This window comes from Talpa europaea (genome assembly GCF_964194135.1).
Source record: "Talpa europaea genome assembly, chromosome: 16".
Taxonomy (NCBI): domain Eukaryota; kingdom Metazoa; phylum Chordata; class Mammalia; order Eulipotyphla; family Talpidae; genus Talpa; species Talpa europaea.
Window position 1 is genome coordinate 50047652 of NC_140084.1, and position 14965 is coordinate 50062616.

Sequence of the window (14965 nt, forward strand, 5' to 3'; positions counted from 1 at the left end):
GAAACCCTCGAGAGTATTCCATTGTGTGTCTGTGCCACGTCTTAATCCACTCAGTCTGTCGGTACCAGGGTCATACCCTTTCTGTGAAAGGAGAGAAAGGGAGGCTTGGAGACTGGAGCATGGAAGATGGGAGAATGCACCCCGGCTCTTGAGAGCCGTTGAGAGGCATGGGGAGACGCAAGGCCATTGCGGGAAGCTGCATGGGAGGGGGGCAGGACAGGTGCTGTGGGGACTGCTGGACCCAGGCTCTGTGGCCCCTCCTCGAGCTACTGGGCCCATCTGGAGGTGTCCAGCACAAGCACATATTCCCATTCCCCCCCCCCCCCGGGCCCCATCAAGTCTGGGGAGACCAGGTGAGGTGAAGGGAAAGAACAGGTCTCAGGCGTTCATTTAGCAGACCTCCCAGTTGCCACACCCTACAACCTCAGAGCTGCCCTGGGGGGATGCAAGTTAGGATGCAGGCCGGGCGCTCAGCGCGGGGCAGCAGGGGCAGGGATATCTCTGTGTCGCCACCTCACCTTTTCCATTCGGCCACTTGCTCAATAGTCACCCAGTGCGCACTTCCTAAGGCCCGGCCCCAGCGGTGCCGAGAACTCCCAGCTGAGTTCCAGCGAACCTGGGCAGGGCTGTGGGATGGCCGCACACCACTGCACACGATCACACCCCGGGGCAGGATGTGCACCAGCACAAGCGGCGCAGGGCGCAGGGGCATCCAGGGTAGGATGCTGGCGAGGCTCAGGGTGCACGGGGCTGCTGGAGCAGCCACAGTGTGTGAAAGAGCTGGTGAAAGGAGGGTCCCACCTGGGCTGAGGGAGGGGGAGAAGGTTCAAGATGAGGCCCCGCCGCCATGCCACATGGCTGTCCCCATCCCTGCCCTTGGGGGAGCTGAAGCTGCATGGAAGGTCCCCCAGGGGCGCCCCTTCTAATAAACTCTATGAAGAGGACTGTGGCTCTGGTTGCCGATTGCCAGCCCCTCCCTCAGGCTTGCCCTCTCTACCTCGGGGAGCTGGGGATCGGAATGTGACCATTCAGGCTTCTGCCTGAAAGACCCAGGGACCAGGCCGGAGGGGCCTGGGCGGCTCCCTCGGACCCAGGGTCGGGGTCCCCAAGCCTCTCTGGGATTCCAGCTCTCTGGTCTCCTCCACTCTCAGGCCCAGAAACCTGAGTCCCTGGTTCTCTCTGGACGGGCCTGCAGGCCCCGGGGCCGCCTCCCTCAGGCCCAGGAACCCAGACCCTGGGCCTCCTCCCCTGCACCCTTGAGTCCAGGCCTCGGGCCTCCTCCCTCGGCCCAGGGAGTCCGGTTCCCAGCCCGGCCTCCTCCGGTCCCCGCCCCCCGGGAGGCCGGGCCTCCTGCTCCCGGCCCGCCGCTGCCCCGAAAGGAAGTAAAAGTCCCTTCATGCTGCACGCGGGTCAGGACCCGGTCCCCAGCCCCTCCTCCCCTTGTCCCCTTAAAATACCCGGGATCCCTATGGCAACAGGCGCCGGGCGACAGGTGCGGGTGTTATTTACGGGTCGGGCCCGAAATAGCCCGGGGGGCGGGGGTGGCCGAGGGGCGAGGCCGGCGGGGCCGGCGGGCCGAGCAGGCGGCGGGCGCGCGGGCCACGGCTCGGAGGCGGCGCGGAGCGGGGGTCGGTGCGGCGCCGAGGCAGGAGCGCGAGCGGGGTCCCGGCCGGGGAGCCGGGGGCGGGGCCCGGCAGAAGGCGCCCGGCCCGGAGCTGAGCCTGGAGCGGTCCCGGCCGAGCCGGCCCTGGGAGCCCGGGGGAGGGGAGAGGCGGGAGCCGCAGGCCTCGGCGTCGCGGCCGTGCCCGGGGTGCCCGGGACCCGGGGACCCCGTCCCCGCCTTCCGAGCCGCGGGGCGGACCGCAGCCCCCTGATCTGAGCCGCAGCGGGGACTCCTGAGCCCCGGGGAGCTCCTCAGCCGCCTTCCCTGGACCCCACTTGCTCAGCCCCGGGGAACCTCTGATCTCTCCCCTGAAGGGCCAGGGACGCCCCTATCCCCTTTTCTTGAACCCCAGCCCCCAGCCGGGACTCTGCCCTCGGCCTCTGTGAATGTGAGGGGCGCCCGCGGCCACGCTGAGACCCAGAAGACCCGCCCGCCCCTTCGGAGCCTCTGCAGACTCGAGCTCCTCCGAACCCCAGAAGGACCCAACTCGCCCTCCTCGCACCCCAGACTCTGAGCCCGAAAGACACGTAGAGCTGAGCTCCCCTTCCTGGGCACCCCAGACTCTGGAGGGGTGTTCAGTTCCCTTCCCTCAGAAAACCCAGTTTCTCTGCGGTGATTCCTCCCGGTGGGGACCCCAGAGCAGCCCCCCAGCTCCACGGGGCGCTCCGTCCTCCTTCCTCCGCACCCCTAGGCCCCTCTCTGGGGCGCGCAGATCCCAGCGCCCCCGGGTGGGCGGAGCCTGCTTTTCCTCGGGATCCCCTTTTCCCTGCCGGGTTTCTGTGGGTACCCCAAGCCCTCACGGGGATCCCGGGATCCTCACGGGGGTCTCACGCAGGTCAGGGGATCTAGACTTTTTTCTCTTCTAAAAACCAGTGGAAGCTCGACTCCCTCCTTTGAGATTCCAGAAAGATTCAGCCCTTCCTCTGCCGGCCCCCGGTGGCAACTGAGCCCCGCACCCCCGTAGAGGCCCCAGGCGCTTCCCTCCCACGCGCCCCCAGGCCTCGCTCAGCGCTGCCTCCGGGTCCCAGCCCCGCCGGGCGGCCGGTGCGAGGATGATGTGGTCCAACTTCTTCATGCAGGAGGAGGAGCGGCGGCGCGGGGCCGCGAGCCGGCGGCGCGCGCGGGGGCCCGGGTCGGGGCTGGCGCCCGAGCGCGAGAGCAAGGTCAAGCTGGCGCTGCTGCTGACCGCCGTGGGCGCCACGCTGGCCGTGCTGGCCGTGGGCACCGAGTTCTGGGTGGAGTTCAACACGCTCAAGGCCAACGGCAGCGCCGTCTGCGACGCCGCGCACCTGGGGCTGTGGAAGGTGTGCACCAAGCGCCTGTGGCAGGCGGACGTGCCCGCGGGCAGAGACACCTGCGGCCCCGCGGAGCTGCCGGGAGGTGAGAGGCCCCATCCGCGCCCCTGGGCGTACCCCACAGCCAGCCACAGGCAGGAGGGCGGTGCTGAGAAAACTCTGAGCCCCCAGGGAGAACCTGCACCCTCAGGGAGCGCCCTGGTGGGCTGTGCACATCAAAACCCGGGACTCCCCAAGAAAATTTTAGCCCCAGGTACAAACTGGGCGAGGGGGGGGGAGGGAAGGAGGAAAGAAAGCATATGTCCCCAGGCCAGCTTGTGACCTCAAATCATCTCGTACCCAAAATCACGCTGTACCCCTCGGTCAGTCCAAAGACCAACCTGTACCCCTAGGTCAGCCTGCCCCCCCCCCCCAGACCAGCTTGTTCTCCCAATTAACTCCTGCTTTCAGGCTACCCTGTTCCCCTGAACCAGCCTACAACCTTATCCTAGCCTGTTCCCCAAAAGCAACCTATGCCCCTAGAAAATCCTGTACCCCTAGATCACCTTGTGCCTTATTTTATATTCTGGCCAAGTCTCTCTGACCAGAAGCCACTTATACCTCCAGGCCAGCCTAAATCCCCAGGCAAAGCTGTTCCCCAAAACCAACCTATACACCCAGGCCAGCCTGCGCCCCCAGACCATCCCCTGACCCCCAGGCCTTCCCCTGACCCCTGGCACAGTCCCCAAAAGAGTCTGCGTCACTAGAGAAAGTATGTGCTTCCACACACAGCTTGTGTCCCCAGCCCCAGACAGCTTGAGTCCCCCAGAAACGCCTGCATCCCCGAGACAGCCTGTGCCCAGGCCCACAGACAGCCTGTGCCCTAGAGCGACAGTCTGGGTTCCGGTGTTGCTGCTCTTCCTGCACTGGAGACAGTCTGCTCTCCTTCCTCCAGGCTTGCCACCCACCCCAAAGTAGAGACTTGTTCTATGCCTTGTTCCACCTACTGATTCTGCCAAACAGCTCTCACTACCTCCCAACACCCCCGGGCCATGCTCAGCCTCCCGGGAAATACTCTCTGTTCTTTCTCTTCTCACCTCTAAACACCCTGTGCTGGACATTCCAGCCCTTGTCACCCTCCCAGACACCTCCAAACTCCTCACTCTCCCACAGAGTGACATCCCCCAGCCATGCCAGTGAGCTATCTCTTGCTTCTCACTGTCCCGGACACGCCCCACAGGGCCCACACAGGGTGCCACTTGCCACATCGCCAGTGTGAGGTGTCAGAGGATGGCCAACATGTTTCACTCTCAAAGGATTTGCTTACAATCTCAGCACCCCCCTACCCCCACCCCCCAAGAGTATCTCCTCTGCCTCTGGGCTCCAGCGGCATGTCCCTCATCCTTCACTTCTCCAAGTGTGCTATTTTTGTGCTATTTTACAGCCACAGGCTCCGAAAGAAGATGTCCCAAGTCCTGATGGCAAAGTGGGGGGCCTAAGTACCCCGGGTTGTCTGAGGGCCCCACCCAAAGTCCACCGTAAGCATCTTAACCCCTCCCTTCTGCAGAGAGCTAGTGCTCACCCCTCAGTGCCTCAGGCAGAAATTTCCCAACCTTTTGCAAAATGGGAGGCCCATTATGAAAATAATAGATGCTCGTGTAGTGCCAGCAACTGTCCTAAGGACTTCACTTCTGTTGTGAATGTGCTAATCCTCCCAGCAAGCCCTGCTAGTTATTGTCCAGCGGAGAAAATGAGGCATAAGAAGCACAGGTGACTCAGTCTGTGCACCAGGCTGGTCGTATGGGATTTGAAACCTGGCCATCTGGCCTTATCAACAACTCTGTATGTCACTAGGGCATACAGATGTCCCCCAGGTACTCACTGTACTGGGAGGAGACACCCCACCTTACTGCTTATGTGCGGGATCCCCTTTTGGTCAGAAAGGATTTCAACCTCTTTACAGGACCCACCCCTCAGAGGATACAACTTACAATGTTCCCTCTCTCAGAAATATCCCCTACAGCCCATTGCCCATAAAAGGACATTCTAGAAGGTTGCAAGAGGGCTGGCCCATCTCCTCTTTTCCAGTGGGAGATGCCATGTCCTCTAGGGTAAGAGAGGAGATGCCACCAAAGGCGGTATCAGTCACTTAAACTCTCCCAGAAATTCGAAGACCCACTTTGAATTTCCCTGGTGCATGTAGACCACTGCCCCCACCAACTGCTACAAAAAGCACCCCATCCTTCCCTCTGCTGAATAGCCCTCACTCAGGGTTACTGCTGCAGGATCAGACCCATGACCCCCCGACGCTGGTAGGGCATTTCAAGCCCTTCTTCCTTCCTCAGGGCACCAGGTAGGTGTCCACACTTCTCCCCAGACTCAGGTGTCTCCCTCCCACCCCACATGCTCCTTCTACTTGGAAAGTTCCTTCCAGAAGGTATTTCTTTCTCGTTCTTTTCTGCCTCTGTCCTCCTTCCATGCGTCAGTTCCCCCTCTATAGAATCAGTGAAAAAGTGGGACTAGATGGATTCTGAGGGACGTTCTGGCTTTAAAACACAGTAGAGAGAGAGGCTTTTTTTTTTTTTTTTTTTAAAGTTTAATGCTTCTTGGACGCCAAGGACACAAAGCTGGATGAATCACACCCTTCAGTTTATGTGACAAAGTCATTACCAGCTTGGCAAGATCTGTCTTGTGCCTTATTTTATATTCTTATTCTGTTTTTTTTTTTCATTCCTTTCTAACTCATCTCTTTAATGCATCTGATATGCATCCATGGATGTGGATTTTAACATGGAAAATAGGTAGTATTATTTAAATGTGTGTTGTAATTTACATAATGGATATTGTGCTATAGATTTTTTCCCCTTGTTTTGGTTTAATTCCACCCCCCCCCCCCAACACTGTTTCTCAGCTCTCTCCACGGTGCTTTGTTATTCTTGCTTGTGGTCACCCTGTGCTGTGCCATGGAGATTTGCATGGGGAGCTTCCCTCACCTGTACTTGTCTGTTCCCCTAGAGGTGGACCCCGAAGTTGATTTGACTCCCTCTTATTACAGACAAGACACCCACATATATGTCCTGCCTGTGCTGGTCGTATATGCAGAAGTGAAAAGGTTGGGTTTTACTTCATTTCACAAAGTATGTCAGAGTGCTTTCCAGAAAGACTAGTGCCAGTTTATACACCCAACTGTTTCTTCTGATCCTTCCAACACTTGATATTATCCTTTTAATATTTGCCAATCTCATTGACCTGAAGTAGCGCCCCCCTGCTGATTGGAATGGCCGGTTCTCTGATCCCTGGTGAGGTGGAGCACCCCCCCTTTGTCCTTGTGAGTCACCTGGACTAGCTCTTCTGTGAACTGACTATTCATGTGCTTTGCCCATTTTTCAATTGGGTTACTTCTCTCTTCTTATTCATCCCTAGGAGTTCTTTGTGTATTGCTGACAGGATCCCTTTCTGAGATAAGAATCTCTTCTGAGTCTGTTAGGGCTCTGTTTTCTGTATCTTGGTGTCCTTTGTTGAATAAAGCAATTATGTATTTCTAATCCCACTTGACCCTCAGCAAACCCACATGAGGGAGCCAGCAAAGAGATTATGATCTCATTTTACAGAGGAAGAATCAGAGCCCAGAGAGGTAGTAGTTGACCCAAAGGCCAAAGGCACAGATCAGCATCTGAGAACTCTGGACTGGAACCCCAGCTCCTGGAGAGGTGTGCAACAAGGGTGGATTTTACCTCTGGGATGTCGTTTTTCCCTTATGTATACCAGGGACGCTAATGACAAATTTTCGGTCTACCATGTGCCATGTTAAAAGTCCAGCCCTGTGCTTACACTAGGGACTCCATGTCACCCCTCCCTTTCTCTCTCTCCTGTTCCCACAGAAGCAAACTGCACCTACTTTAAATTCTTCACCAAGGGGGAGAATGCACGCATCTTCCAAAGAACCACAAAGAAAGGTAAGAAATTTCCATCCTGGGATGTCCCGGGGGTTGGGGGACACACTGACCATGTCAGAGTTCTTGGTGGTGTTGCCCCTGCTTTGCCCCAAGATGAGCTCAGCACCTCTGTCCTGCAGAGGTTCTTCTTGGGTGGCGGTGGTGGGATTCTCCAGCGCCTGAGGCCTGCGGCTGTCACACCAGCTCCGCCCTAGCCACATGCTTGGTGGCTGTGGGCAAGTCACAGCTCCTCTTTGTGGCTTGTACCTTGACATCTCACAAATGCGCATCTGCCACAGGCTTAAGCACAGCACTGGGTGTTTCACTTATAAGCCCAAGGGCTTGGGGCTTTCTCGTAATCTTTCTGATGAGAAAGCAGAAATCCAGAAATGATCCTGTGTCCTCTCCCAGTTAGTGGGAGGGGCAGAGGCAGGATTCACACCCAAATGACTGTGACTCCACAGCAGTACTTTCCTTTTTGGACCTTTTGTGAAATTGGAATGTTCTCTGTCTGCGCTGACCAGTATGGCGGCCCCTGGTAACATGAGGCTGCTGAGCATGGCTGATGCAACTGAGCATGGCTGGTGCAATTGGGTCTTTAACTTTGTTTATTTTAAATCCATTTAAAATGAAAAGGCCACACGGGTTGTTGGCTACTGTATTGGGCAATGCAGTTTGTGAGATTTTATCTTTTCTGGTCAGACCACAGCCCGTCACCCTAGTGCCTCAACATCCCTGCCAGAAACACAGTTGTGTTCATGTCATGAGTATTATCTAGCTCTGAAAGGATTTAATGAGATGATGCAGCTGAGACACACAGTGTGAGGCTGGCACACAGTAGGTCCTCCACAAAGTGATTCTTTACCCTCTCCACACCTTTCTCTCTTGTCTTTGTCATGGGGCACTTCACTCATGCGCTTTCTGATGTGCACAACAGCCCAGCCAGACAGTGGTTTTGATCCTGATTTTTTATAAGGGGAACTGAGGCTCGGAGAGGTTCAGTGACTTTATCTCCATTTTCCAGCTAGGAAGTAGCTGGCAAGAATTCCAGCTTGAATCATTCCAGAGTAATATCCCGCCTTCTCTATTGCCCCCCCCCCCCCCCCCCCCCAGTTTCCTCACCAGTAAGCAAACAACAACCAGATCATAGGTAGCTCCTGCCTCCTTTCAATTCCGGTTCTGTTCTCTTTGCTCTGTGAGTCTTAGCTCCTTCAACAACATAAAGCAAAATATTGAACTGGAAAATTTTTCTTGAGTTCCGAAGCTTCCTTCTCCCCAGTTCTGGGTTCCTACAGAGGAGCCCTTTACATAACCTGCATCTCAAGTTGTCTCCTTCTTCCCTTTCTCCTCTGCCTAGAGGTGAACCTGGCAGCTGCGGCGATAGCAGTGCTGGGCCTGGCAGTCCTGGCCCTCGGGTGCCTTTGTATCATCATGGTGCTCAGCAAAGGTGCAGAGTTCCTCCTCCGAATTGGAGCCGTCTGCTTTGGCCTCTCAGGTGAGGATTGAGAGGCTGGAGATGAGGATCGTCCATGATGGGGGGGTTGGGTCTCTGAGCACTGTTGCATGCTGAGAGGCATGACCTCCAAAGACTGTTGCATGCTGGGATTTGCCAGAAGCCGGGAGTTAGGTTAGACTCAGAGATGGGAAAACTCCCAACTCTTGTTGACTAGGGATTGGAGGGTCTCCAAACATTGTTTTAGACCATTGTCTACAAGGGCTATTGCATGCTGGGAGGGGGCATATCTAGGTACCTTGCATTACTTGCATCTCCTGGTAATACTGCATTCTGGCAGGTGGGAGCTCCATGCACTGTTGCATTATGGGAGGTGGGATCTTCAAGCACTGTTGCATGTTGGGAGGTAGTGTCTCCAAGCACTCTTGCTTGCTGATAATTGGAGGGATCTCAGGGGCTATAGAAGTCACAAATGTGGGAGAATTATAAGCACAATTGTTGCTGGGAATTAGAGAGTCTCCAAACACTCCTTTAGATTTGGACCTGGGTCTTCAAGAACTGAGATTCTTGGAGTTGAGGGCCTAAAAAATGCTGTATCTTGTGAAACATAGTCCTCACTGGATCAAATGTTTTCTAAGGTAAACAGAAAGGTTTTCCATTATCTAGGTTTTACTAATTTCTCCATTCATGTATTTATTGAGCACCTATTATGTTCCAGGAATTGTGCTAAGGGTTGGAGATATAAGATTAATAAGGCCAAAAAAATTTAGTCTGAAAAAAAAATTTAGTCTGAAAGTACACCATAAATCTATTTCAATTAGAAAAATGAATCCTAAATGAGGCCACCAAATGGCAATAATATGGCATAATATTGTTAAATTTACTAACTAGAAAAAAAGATTAATGATATTCTGTCTGCCCTCACAAGCCTAGATTCTTCTCTTGAGCTAGACAATAATCAGTAATTGCAGGTATAATACTTCAACTGTTATTGTGATGAGAGTTATAATAAAGCATACTAAGGGTCTATAGCATGATGGTAGGAGGTATCAGAGAAACCCTTAAAAAAAGGGACATTTAAGCTGATACTTGAGGGGTGAATAGGAATTGTTTAGTCATAGTTTGGTGGTGACAATATTGTGGCAATATCGGTGGTGGTGGTAGCATTTTGGTAATGGTAGCGATAGTGGTGATGATATTGGCAATGGTGGTGGTGGTAGTGGTGGTGGTGATAGAATGGCGTTGTGTGAAAGCTGTAAAAGACTTGACAAGTTTGGGAAGCAGAATAAAAATGAGAACACAAAGCAGGGCAAATAAAAACGAGAACGCAAGCGTACATGGTAGTCTATATGAGCAAGCGAGGTAGAGGCCTAGTGTAAGATGAGTCCAGGGAGACATGGTGAGTGTTCAGGAGCACACATGAATGGAAAATAGTAATCATCGCATTCTTATTATTGTTCTGTTGCCTTAGAGATCTTCCTAGATACAGGAGAAGATCAGTCATTTCCTTCTTTTCATTCACTTATTCACTAGTTCATTTCATTTGTTGACTCACACAGACACATTCCACACGCTGCGTGTGTATGTACGTGTAATATTATAAGAGTGTACAAAGACAAAGAGGTGCCTGCCCTTATGGAGGTTATCATCTAGTAAAAGACGTAGAAATAACGTAAATACTATATCTCATAATTACAAACTTCAGTAAGTGTTACGAAGGGAAAGTAGACTTGTTTGTGTGTCTAATGAGAGCACTTGATTTAAAGCAGGGCTTTAGAGAGGGTTTCCCTGAGAAGGGAGAATTTAGAGTGTCAAAGCATGGACAACCAAACTAGAAAGAGTTGGGGGAATCAGAGGTCCTGAAAGAAAGTCATTGTGCCTGGAACATGGAGAGTTAGGAGGATGCTGGTTTAAAGGATGGAAATTGACAGGAAGTCAGAATATCTGGCTTGGAGCCCCAACTTCTTAAGAACTGTGTGATCTTGGGCCTCCCCGGTGGCGCAGCGGTTGAGCGCTGGGTTGTGAAGCTGCCTGCAGCCTCTGCGACGCCGGTTCCATCCCCGGCTGCTCCCCGGCCACCGGAGGAGGGTCCCCCATGGCGCGCAGACCTCTCCTGCCGCCCACTGCTCCCCTCAGCAGTGTCCTTCGGTCCTTCTGCCTGCTCTGCTTCCCGCCCTGGCTCTGGTGAATTCTCTCACCCTCCCGCACTTCTGACTATACCCAGTGCTTGTATAAACAAAAAACAAACAAACAAACAAATAAATAAATAAAGCATGCCTCTATAAAAAAAATTAAAAAAAAAAAAAGAACTGTGTGATCTTGGATGAGTCTTTTGCTTTCTCTGGGCTTAAATCTTCTCTTTCACTCTTTCAAGTATCCATTATTCAAGCAGTCATTCATCCATCTACCCATCCTTCAAATGATCCATTAATTCCCTCCCATTCTACCTGCTCTCTCTCTTCCTCTATTACTTTTTTTGTTGTCTGCCTGCCCGTCCTCTCTCTCCCCCTCCATCTATTTTTCATCTGTTCAAACCATCCACTTATTCAATAAGTATGTCTTTAATATCTACTAACTGCTAGATGCTATGCTAGACACCACTGGGGGTAGAATGATCAATACGATTAAGATGATCCCTGTTCTCATGGAATTTATAGCTTGGTGAGAATTTGGTGCTGGTTTTATTGAATTCATGCCTGAGTTATTCTTGGGGATTCCATGAAAGTATGGATATAAAAGTGTTTTTTGAAAGTCTCGCACATGAAAATGTTCAGCCAATTATACAATCAAATGGAAGTGAGGGGTGGATTCGGTCCATAATTACTATGTTTATATCAGATATCAGGAACTGGGGTAGACTGGGTTTTTGCTTCGTCCCTAGTTAAAGGAATATGTTTAGGTTATGTTGTTTCTCTCTCTCTCTCTCTCTCTCTCTCTCTCTCTCTCTCTCTCTGTGTGTGTGTGTGTGTGTGTGTGTGTTTTGTTTTAGAGATAAGAGGACAGACAGATTTCTGGTCCCATGGATTTGTAATCCAGTGGGGGAGATAGAAATTAAATAAACAATGCTATGTAAATTAATATGTGTTAACAATTACCATCTGTGATAAATGCTTTAAATAAAGAAGTAAGGCGCCTGAGGAGGATGTGTAAGAGGAGATCCGATGTAAGCTTAAGTGGTGCTGTGGTCAGGGAAGGTTTCCCTGAGAAGTGTAAATACTGATGTGAAGAGCAAGGATATATATGGCAGGTTCAGGTAAGAGTAAGCAGAAAATTATTTCAAGCAGCACAAAGAGCTCCAGGTTTGAAAGATTCCGGTGTGTTTGAAGACCTGAAAGAAATCCTAGTCCATATTGCTATACATTGGGAACAGCAGTTTGAGAGGAGGTTGATATAGGCAGGAGCCAGATTACATGCATAAGGGGAGTCTTTCAGGCTGCATAACGGGGGTCAGGTTTGATCAAGGAAGAGCTATGTGACATGCCTAAGGGAACAGTCGAACCCAAGCACCACCTCTCTCGACGTCAGCATTTCCATCCGTAAAGTGGGGATTATAATAACTGCCGTATGAAGCCTCATGGAAGAGACAAAACATGAGGACATTTGATTACTTTCTAGACTCACAGCTAGTGTGTCCAGGCCAGGGTTGGACACATTCCACAACCCATGGCCACATCCTACTTGCTTCTTATTTTCGTCTGGTCCACAAATAAATGGTTGAAAAATCATCAAAGAAATACTATTTCAGGTTATATAAAAATGATATGAGATTCAACCTCCAGTCCCCATAAACCGTTTTATTGGAATGCAGAGACATGCATTCTTCACTGTCACCCATGGCTGCTTCCACACTACAAAGGCAGAGCTGAATAGTTGCCACTGAGACCATGAGGACCAGAAAGCCAGAGTTAATTAGCCTGTGCTACACCGGCCATCGTTGGCTCACCCATAGCTAAGGCCAGGTACCTAGAAATCATTCCTGGTCTTTTTTTTTTTTTTTTTTTTTTTTAAAGAGGCACATATTTTATTTATTTATTTATTTGTTTGTTGGTTTGTTTTTTTTTGTTTATACATGCACTGGGTATAGTCAGAAGCGCAGGAGGGTGAGAGAATTCACCAGAGCCAGAGCGGGGAGCAGAGCAGGCAGAAGGACCGAAGTACACTGCTGAGGGGAGCAGCGGGCGGCAGGAGAGGTCTGCGCGCCATGTGGGACCCTCCTCCGGTGGCCGGGGAGCAGCCGGGGATCGAACCGGCGCCGCAGAGGCCACGGGCAGCTTCGCAACCCAGCGCTCAACCGCTGCGCCACCGGGGAGGCCCATTCCTGGTCTTTTATACCTCGCATCCATTCCAAAAGGATGTTCTATTGGTACCACTCCACAATATATTTTGCCTTTTTTAAAAAATATTTATTTTATTTATTTATGCATACAAGAACTGGGGTGTAGGCCATCAGTGTGGGGCATGAGAGGATTCACCAGACAGAGTGGGGAGCAGAACAGGCGGATCCACTGAAATCCACTGCTGAGGGGAGCAGCAGGGAGATAGGAGAGGTCTGCTGTGCCCTGTGGGTCAGCTCCCTGGCCAGGGATCAAGCTCAGGATGCAGCTGTCATAGCATGATAGTACTGAGACTTAACCCCTGCACCACCAGGGAGGCCCCCACAATATATTTTGTTTTTTGTTTTTTTTTTCATAATTTTATTTATTTATTTTATTTATTTATTTATACATACGTACATACATACATACAAGCACTGGGTACAGTCAGAAGCGCGGGAGGGTGAGAGAATTCACCAGAGCCAGAGCAGGGAGCAGAGCAGGCAGAAGGACCGAAGTGCACTGCTGAGGGGAGCAGCGGGCGGCAGGAGAGGTCTGTGCGCCATGTGGGACCCTCCTCCGGTGGCCGGGGAGCAGCCGGCGATTGAACCGGCGCTGCAGAGGCTGCGGGCAGCCTCGCAACCCAGCGCTCAACCGCTGTGCCACCGGGGAAGCCCCCATTTTGGGCATTTTTAAGTATCCACTTTTGTGGCTCTAAGTGCATTCACACTGTTGTACAATCTTCACCTCCATCTCTCTGTCTCCAGAACATTCTCATCTTCCTCTACTGAAACTCTGTCCCCTTTGAAACACCCACTCCCAGTCCCGTCTCCTCTTGGTCCCCGCAGTCCCCAGGCTGCTTTCTGTCTCGGCCACTTTCTTCTTGGTCCTTTTTCCTCTCCAGCATCTGAACCTGTGCCTGTAGGTGTTTAGTAGTAAGTGGTTGTTGAATGAGTGAGTGGGAGGGTCTAGGGGGTTTCCCCAGGTTCCTTCCTGGAGTGAGCATGGGGGGATGCTCACACCTAAGCTGGGGCTGGGGTGCCCTGGGGCCTGAGCACCACATCTGTCCTCTCCCCACAGGCCTGCTGCTGCTGGTCAGCGTGGAGGTGTTCCGGCATTCCATAGAAGAGCTGCTGCAGAGGGTCATCCCTGAGGCCCCCCCAGCCCCAGCCCTGATCCATGAGTACTCCTGGTCTCTGGGCTGTGCTGTGGGGGCCGGCCTGGTGCTACTGCTGGGGGGTGGTTGCTTTCTGCTGCTCGCCCTGCCTCCCTGGGGCTCTCTCTGCCCCAAGCGGGAGCCCAGAGTCACTTAGAACCACAGCAGTGCTTTCTCTAAGCGCCTTCCAGAACCATCTTCTTTCTCCGTTGTTCCCCGTGAGATCTTTTGCCCCACATGTGGAGACACTCTTCTCCCTGCTCGGAACCCCTCCTCTTGTCTCCTGGCCCTTCCCCTCTATAAATATGTTTTCCTCGGTGGCTAAAGGTGGGTTGCTCAGTGATGTTGGTGGAGGTGGGAGGGACAAGGAGATTTGCTTTTTCATAAATGAGGATCCCCAGGAAAGGCTGGCAGGGACCTGATGGGTTAAATAGGAGTGGGGTGGGGGCTGAGTTGGGGGTTTAAGGAGGCAATTGGATCATTTCCCAGATCTGGGTGTTTTACTTAGGGAGACAAACTCCCATGGATCTGGAACGGGGGACATGGGCCAGGGTCAGGGAGACTCTGGATCTGACTTCACTGTGGTCCGGCTTGAGACGAAACATTTGGAAATTTAGCAGTTTTGATTTGGAGTCCATTTGTGATGAGCGTGTCCATTCTGAGATAAAGCAGAGTGACCCCTGGTGCTCCCCAGAAACCCACGTGGCACCATACGTGTCAGCCCCCCAAGGGGTGTGTCCAGGGAGGGGAGCCTCCGCTCAGAGCACACACAGGTCACTGGCTGGTTGTCTCCCTCCGGGAAGTATGTGCAGAAGGGCTAACCCTTTGAGGATGACTGCTTCCAGAGACCGTGTCTTTAGGGGAGCAATCAAGTGAGGTCATCGGTGGCTCCTAACCCAAAAGAACAGGTGTCCTTGTAAGAAGGGGAAATTGGCAGCCACAGCGAGGCGGAGGCCTGGACAAGATGTCCCTCCCGGCCTCAGAAGGAACCCTCCCAGTGACACCTTGACCACGGAGTCCAGCCTCCAGAGCTGAGGACAAAACCCATCTGTGGTGCTTTGTTGTGGCTGCCCAGGACGCTTGTACAGACTTTGTCCCTGGATGTGGAGTGCTGCTGTAACAAACACCTAGCATTGGGGGAGTCACTTTGGAGCCTGCAAAGAGCTACAGG

At 52.7% G+C, this 14965-nt stretch overlaps 1 protein-coding gene across 3 annotated transcripts; it reads left to right on the forward strand.

The window, feature by feature from the left end:
• Positions 1-2715: 2715 nt before the first annotated feature.
• CACNG6 (calcium voltage-gated channel auxiliary subunit gamma 6) lies at positions 2716-13951 on the forward strand (the record flags this gene model as incomplete). 3 transcript variants are annotated; one of them, XM_084256612.1, is made up of 4 exons in its annotated part: positions 2716-3043; positions 6819-6893; positions 8230-8367; positions 13719-13951. In XM_084256612.1, 4 exons carry the CDS (start codon positions 2716-2718, stop codon positions 13949-13951), a joined length of 774 nt encoding a protein of 257 aa, XP_084112738.1. The 3 variants fall into 3 exon arrangements, with proteins under 3 accessions (XP_084112738.1, XP_084112739.1, XP_084112740.1); XM_084256613.1 differs by lacking the exon at positions 8230-8367; XM_084256614.1 differs by lacking the exons at positions 6819-6893; positions 8230-8367.
• Positions 13952-14965: the final 1014 nt, after the last annotated feature.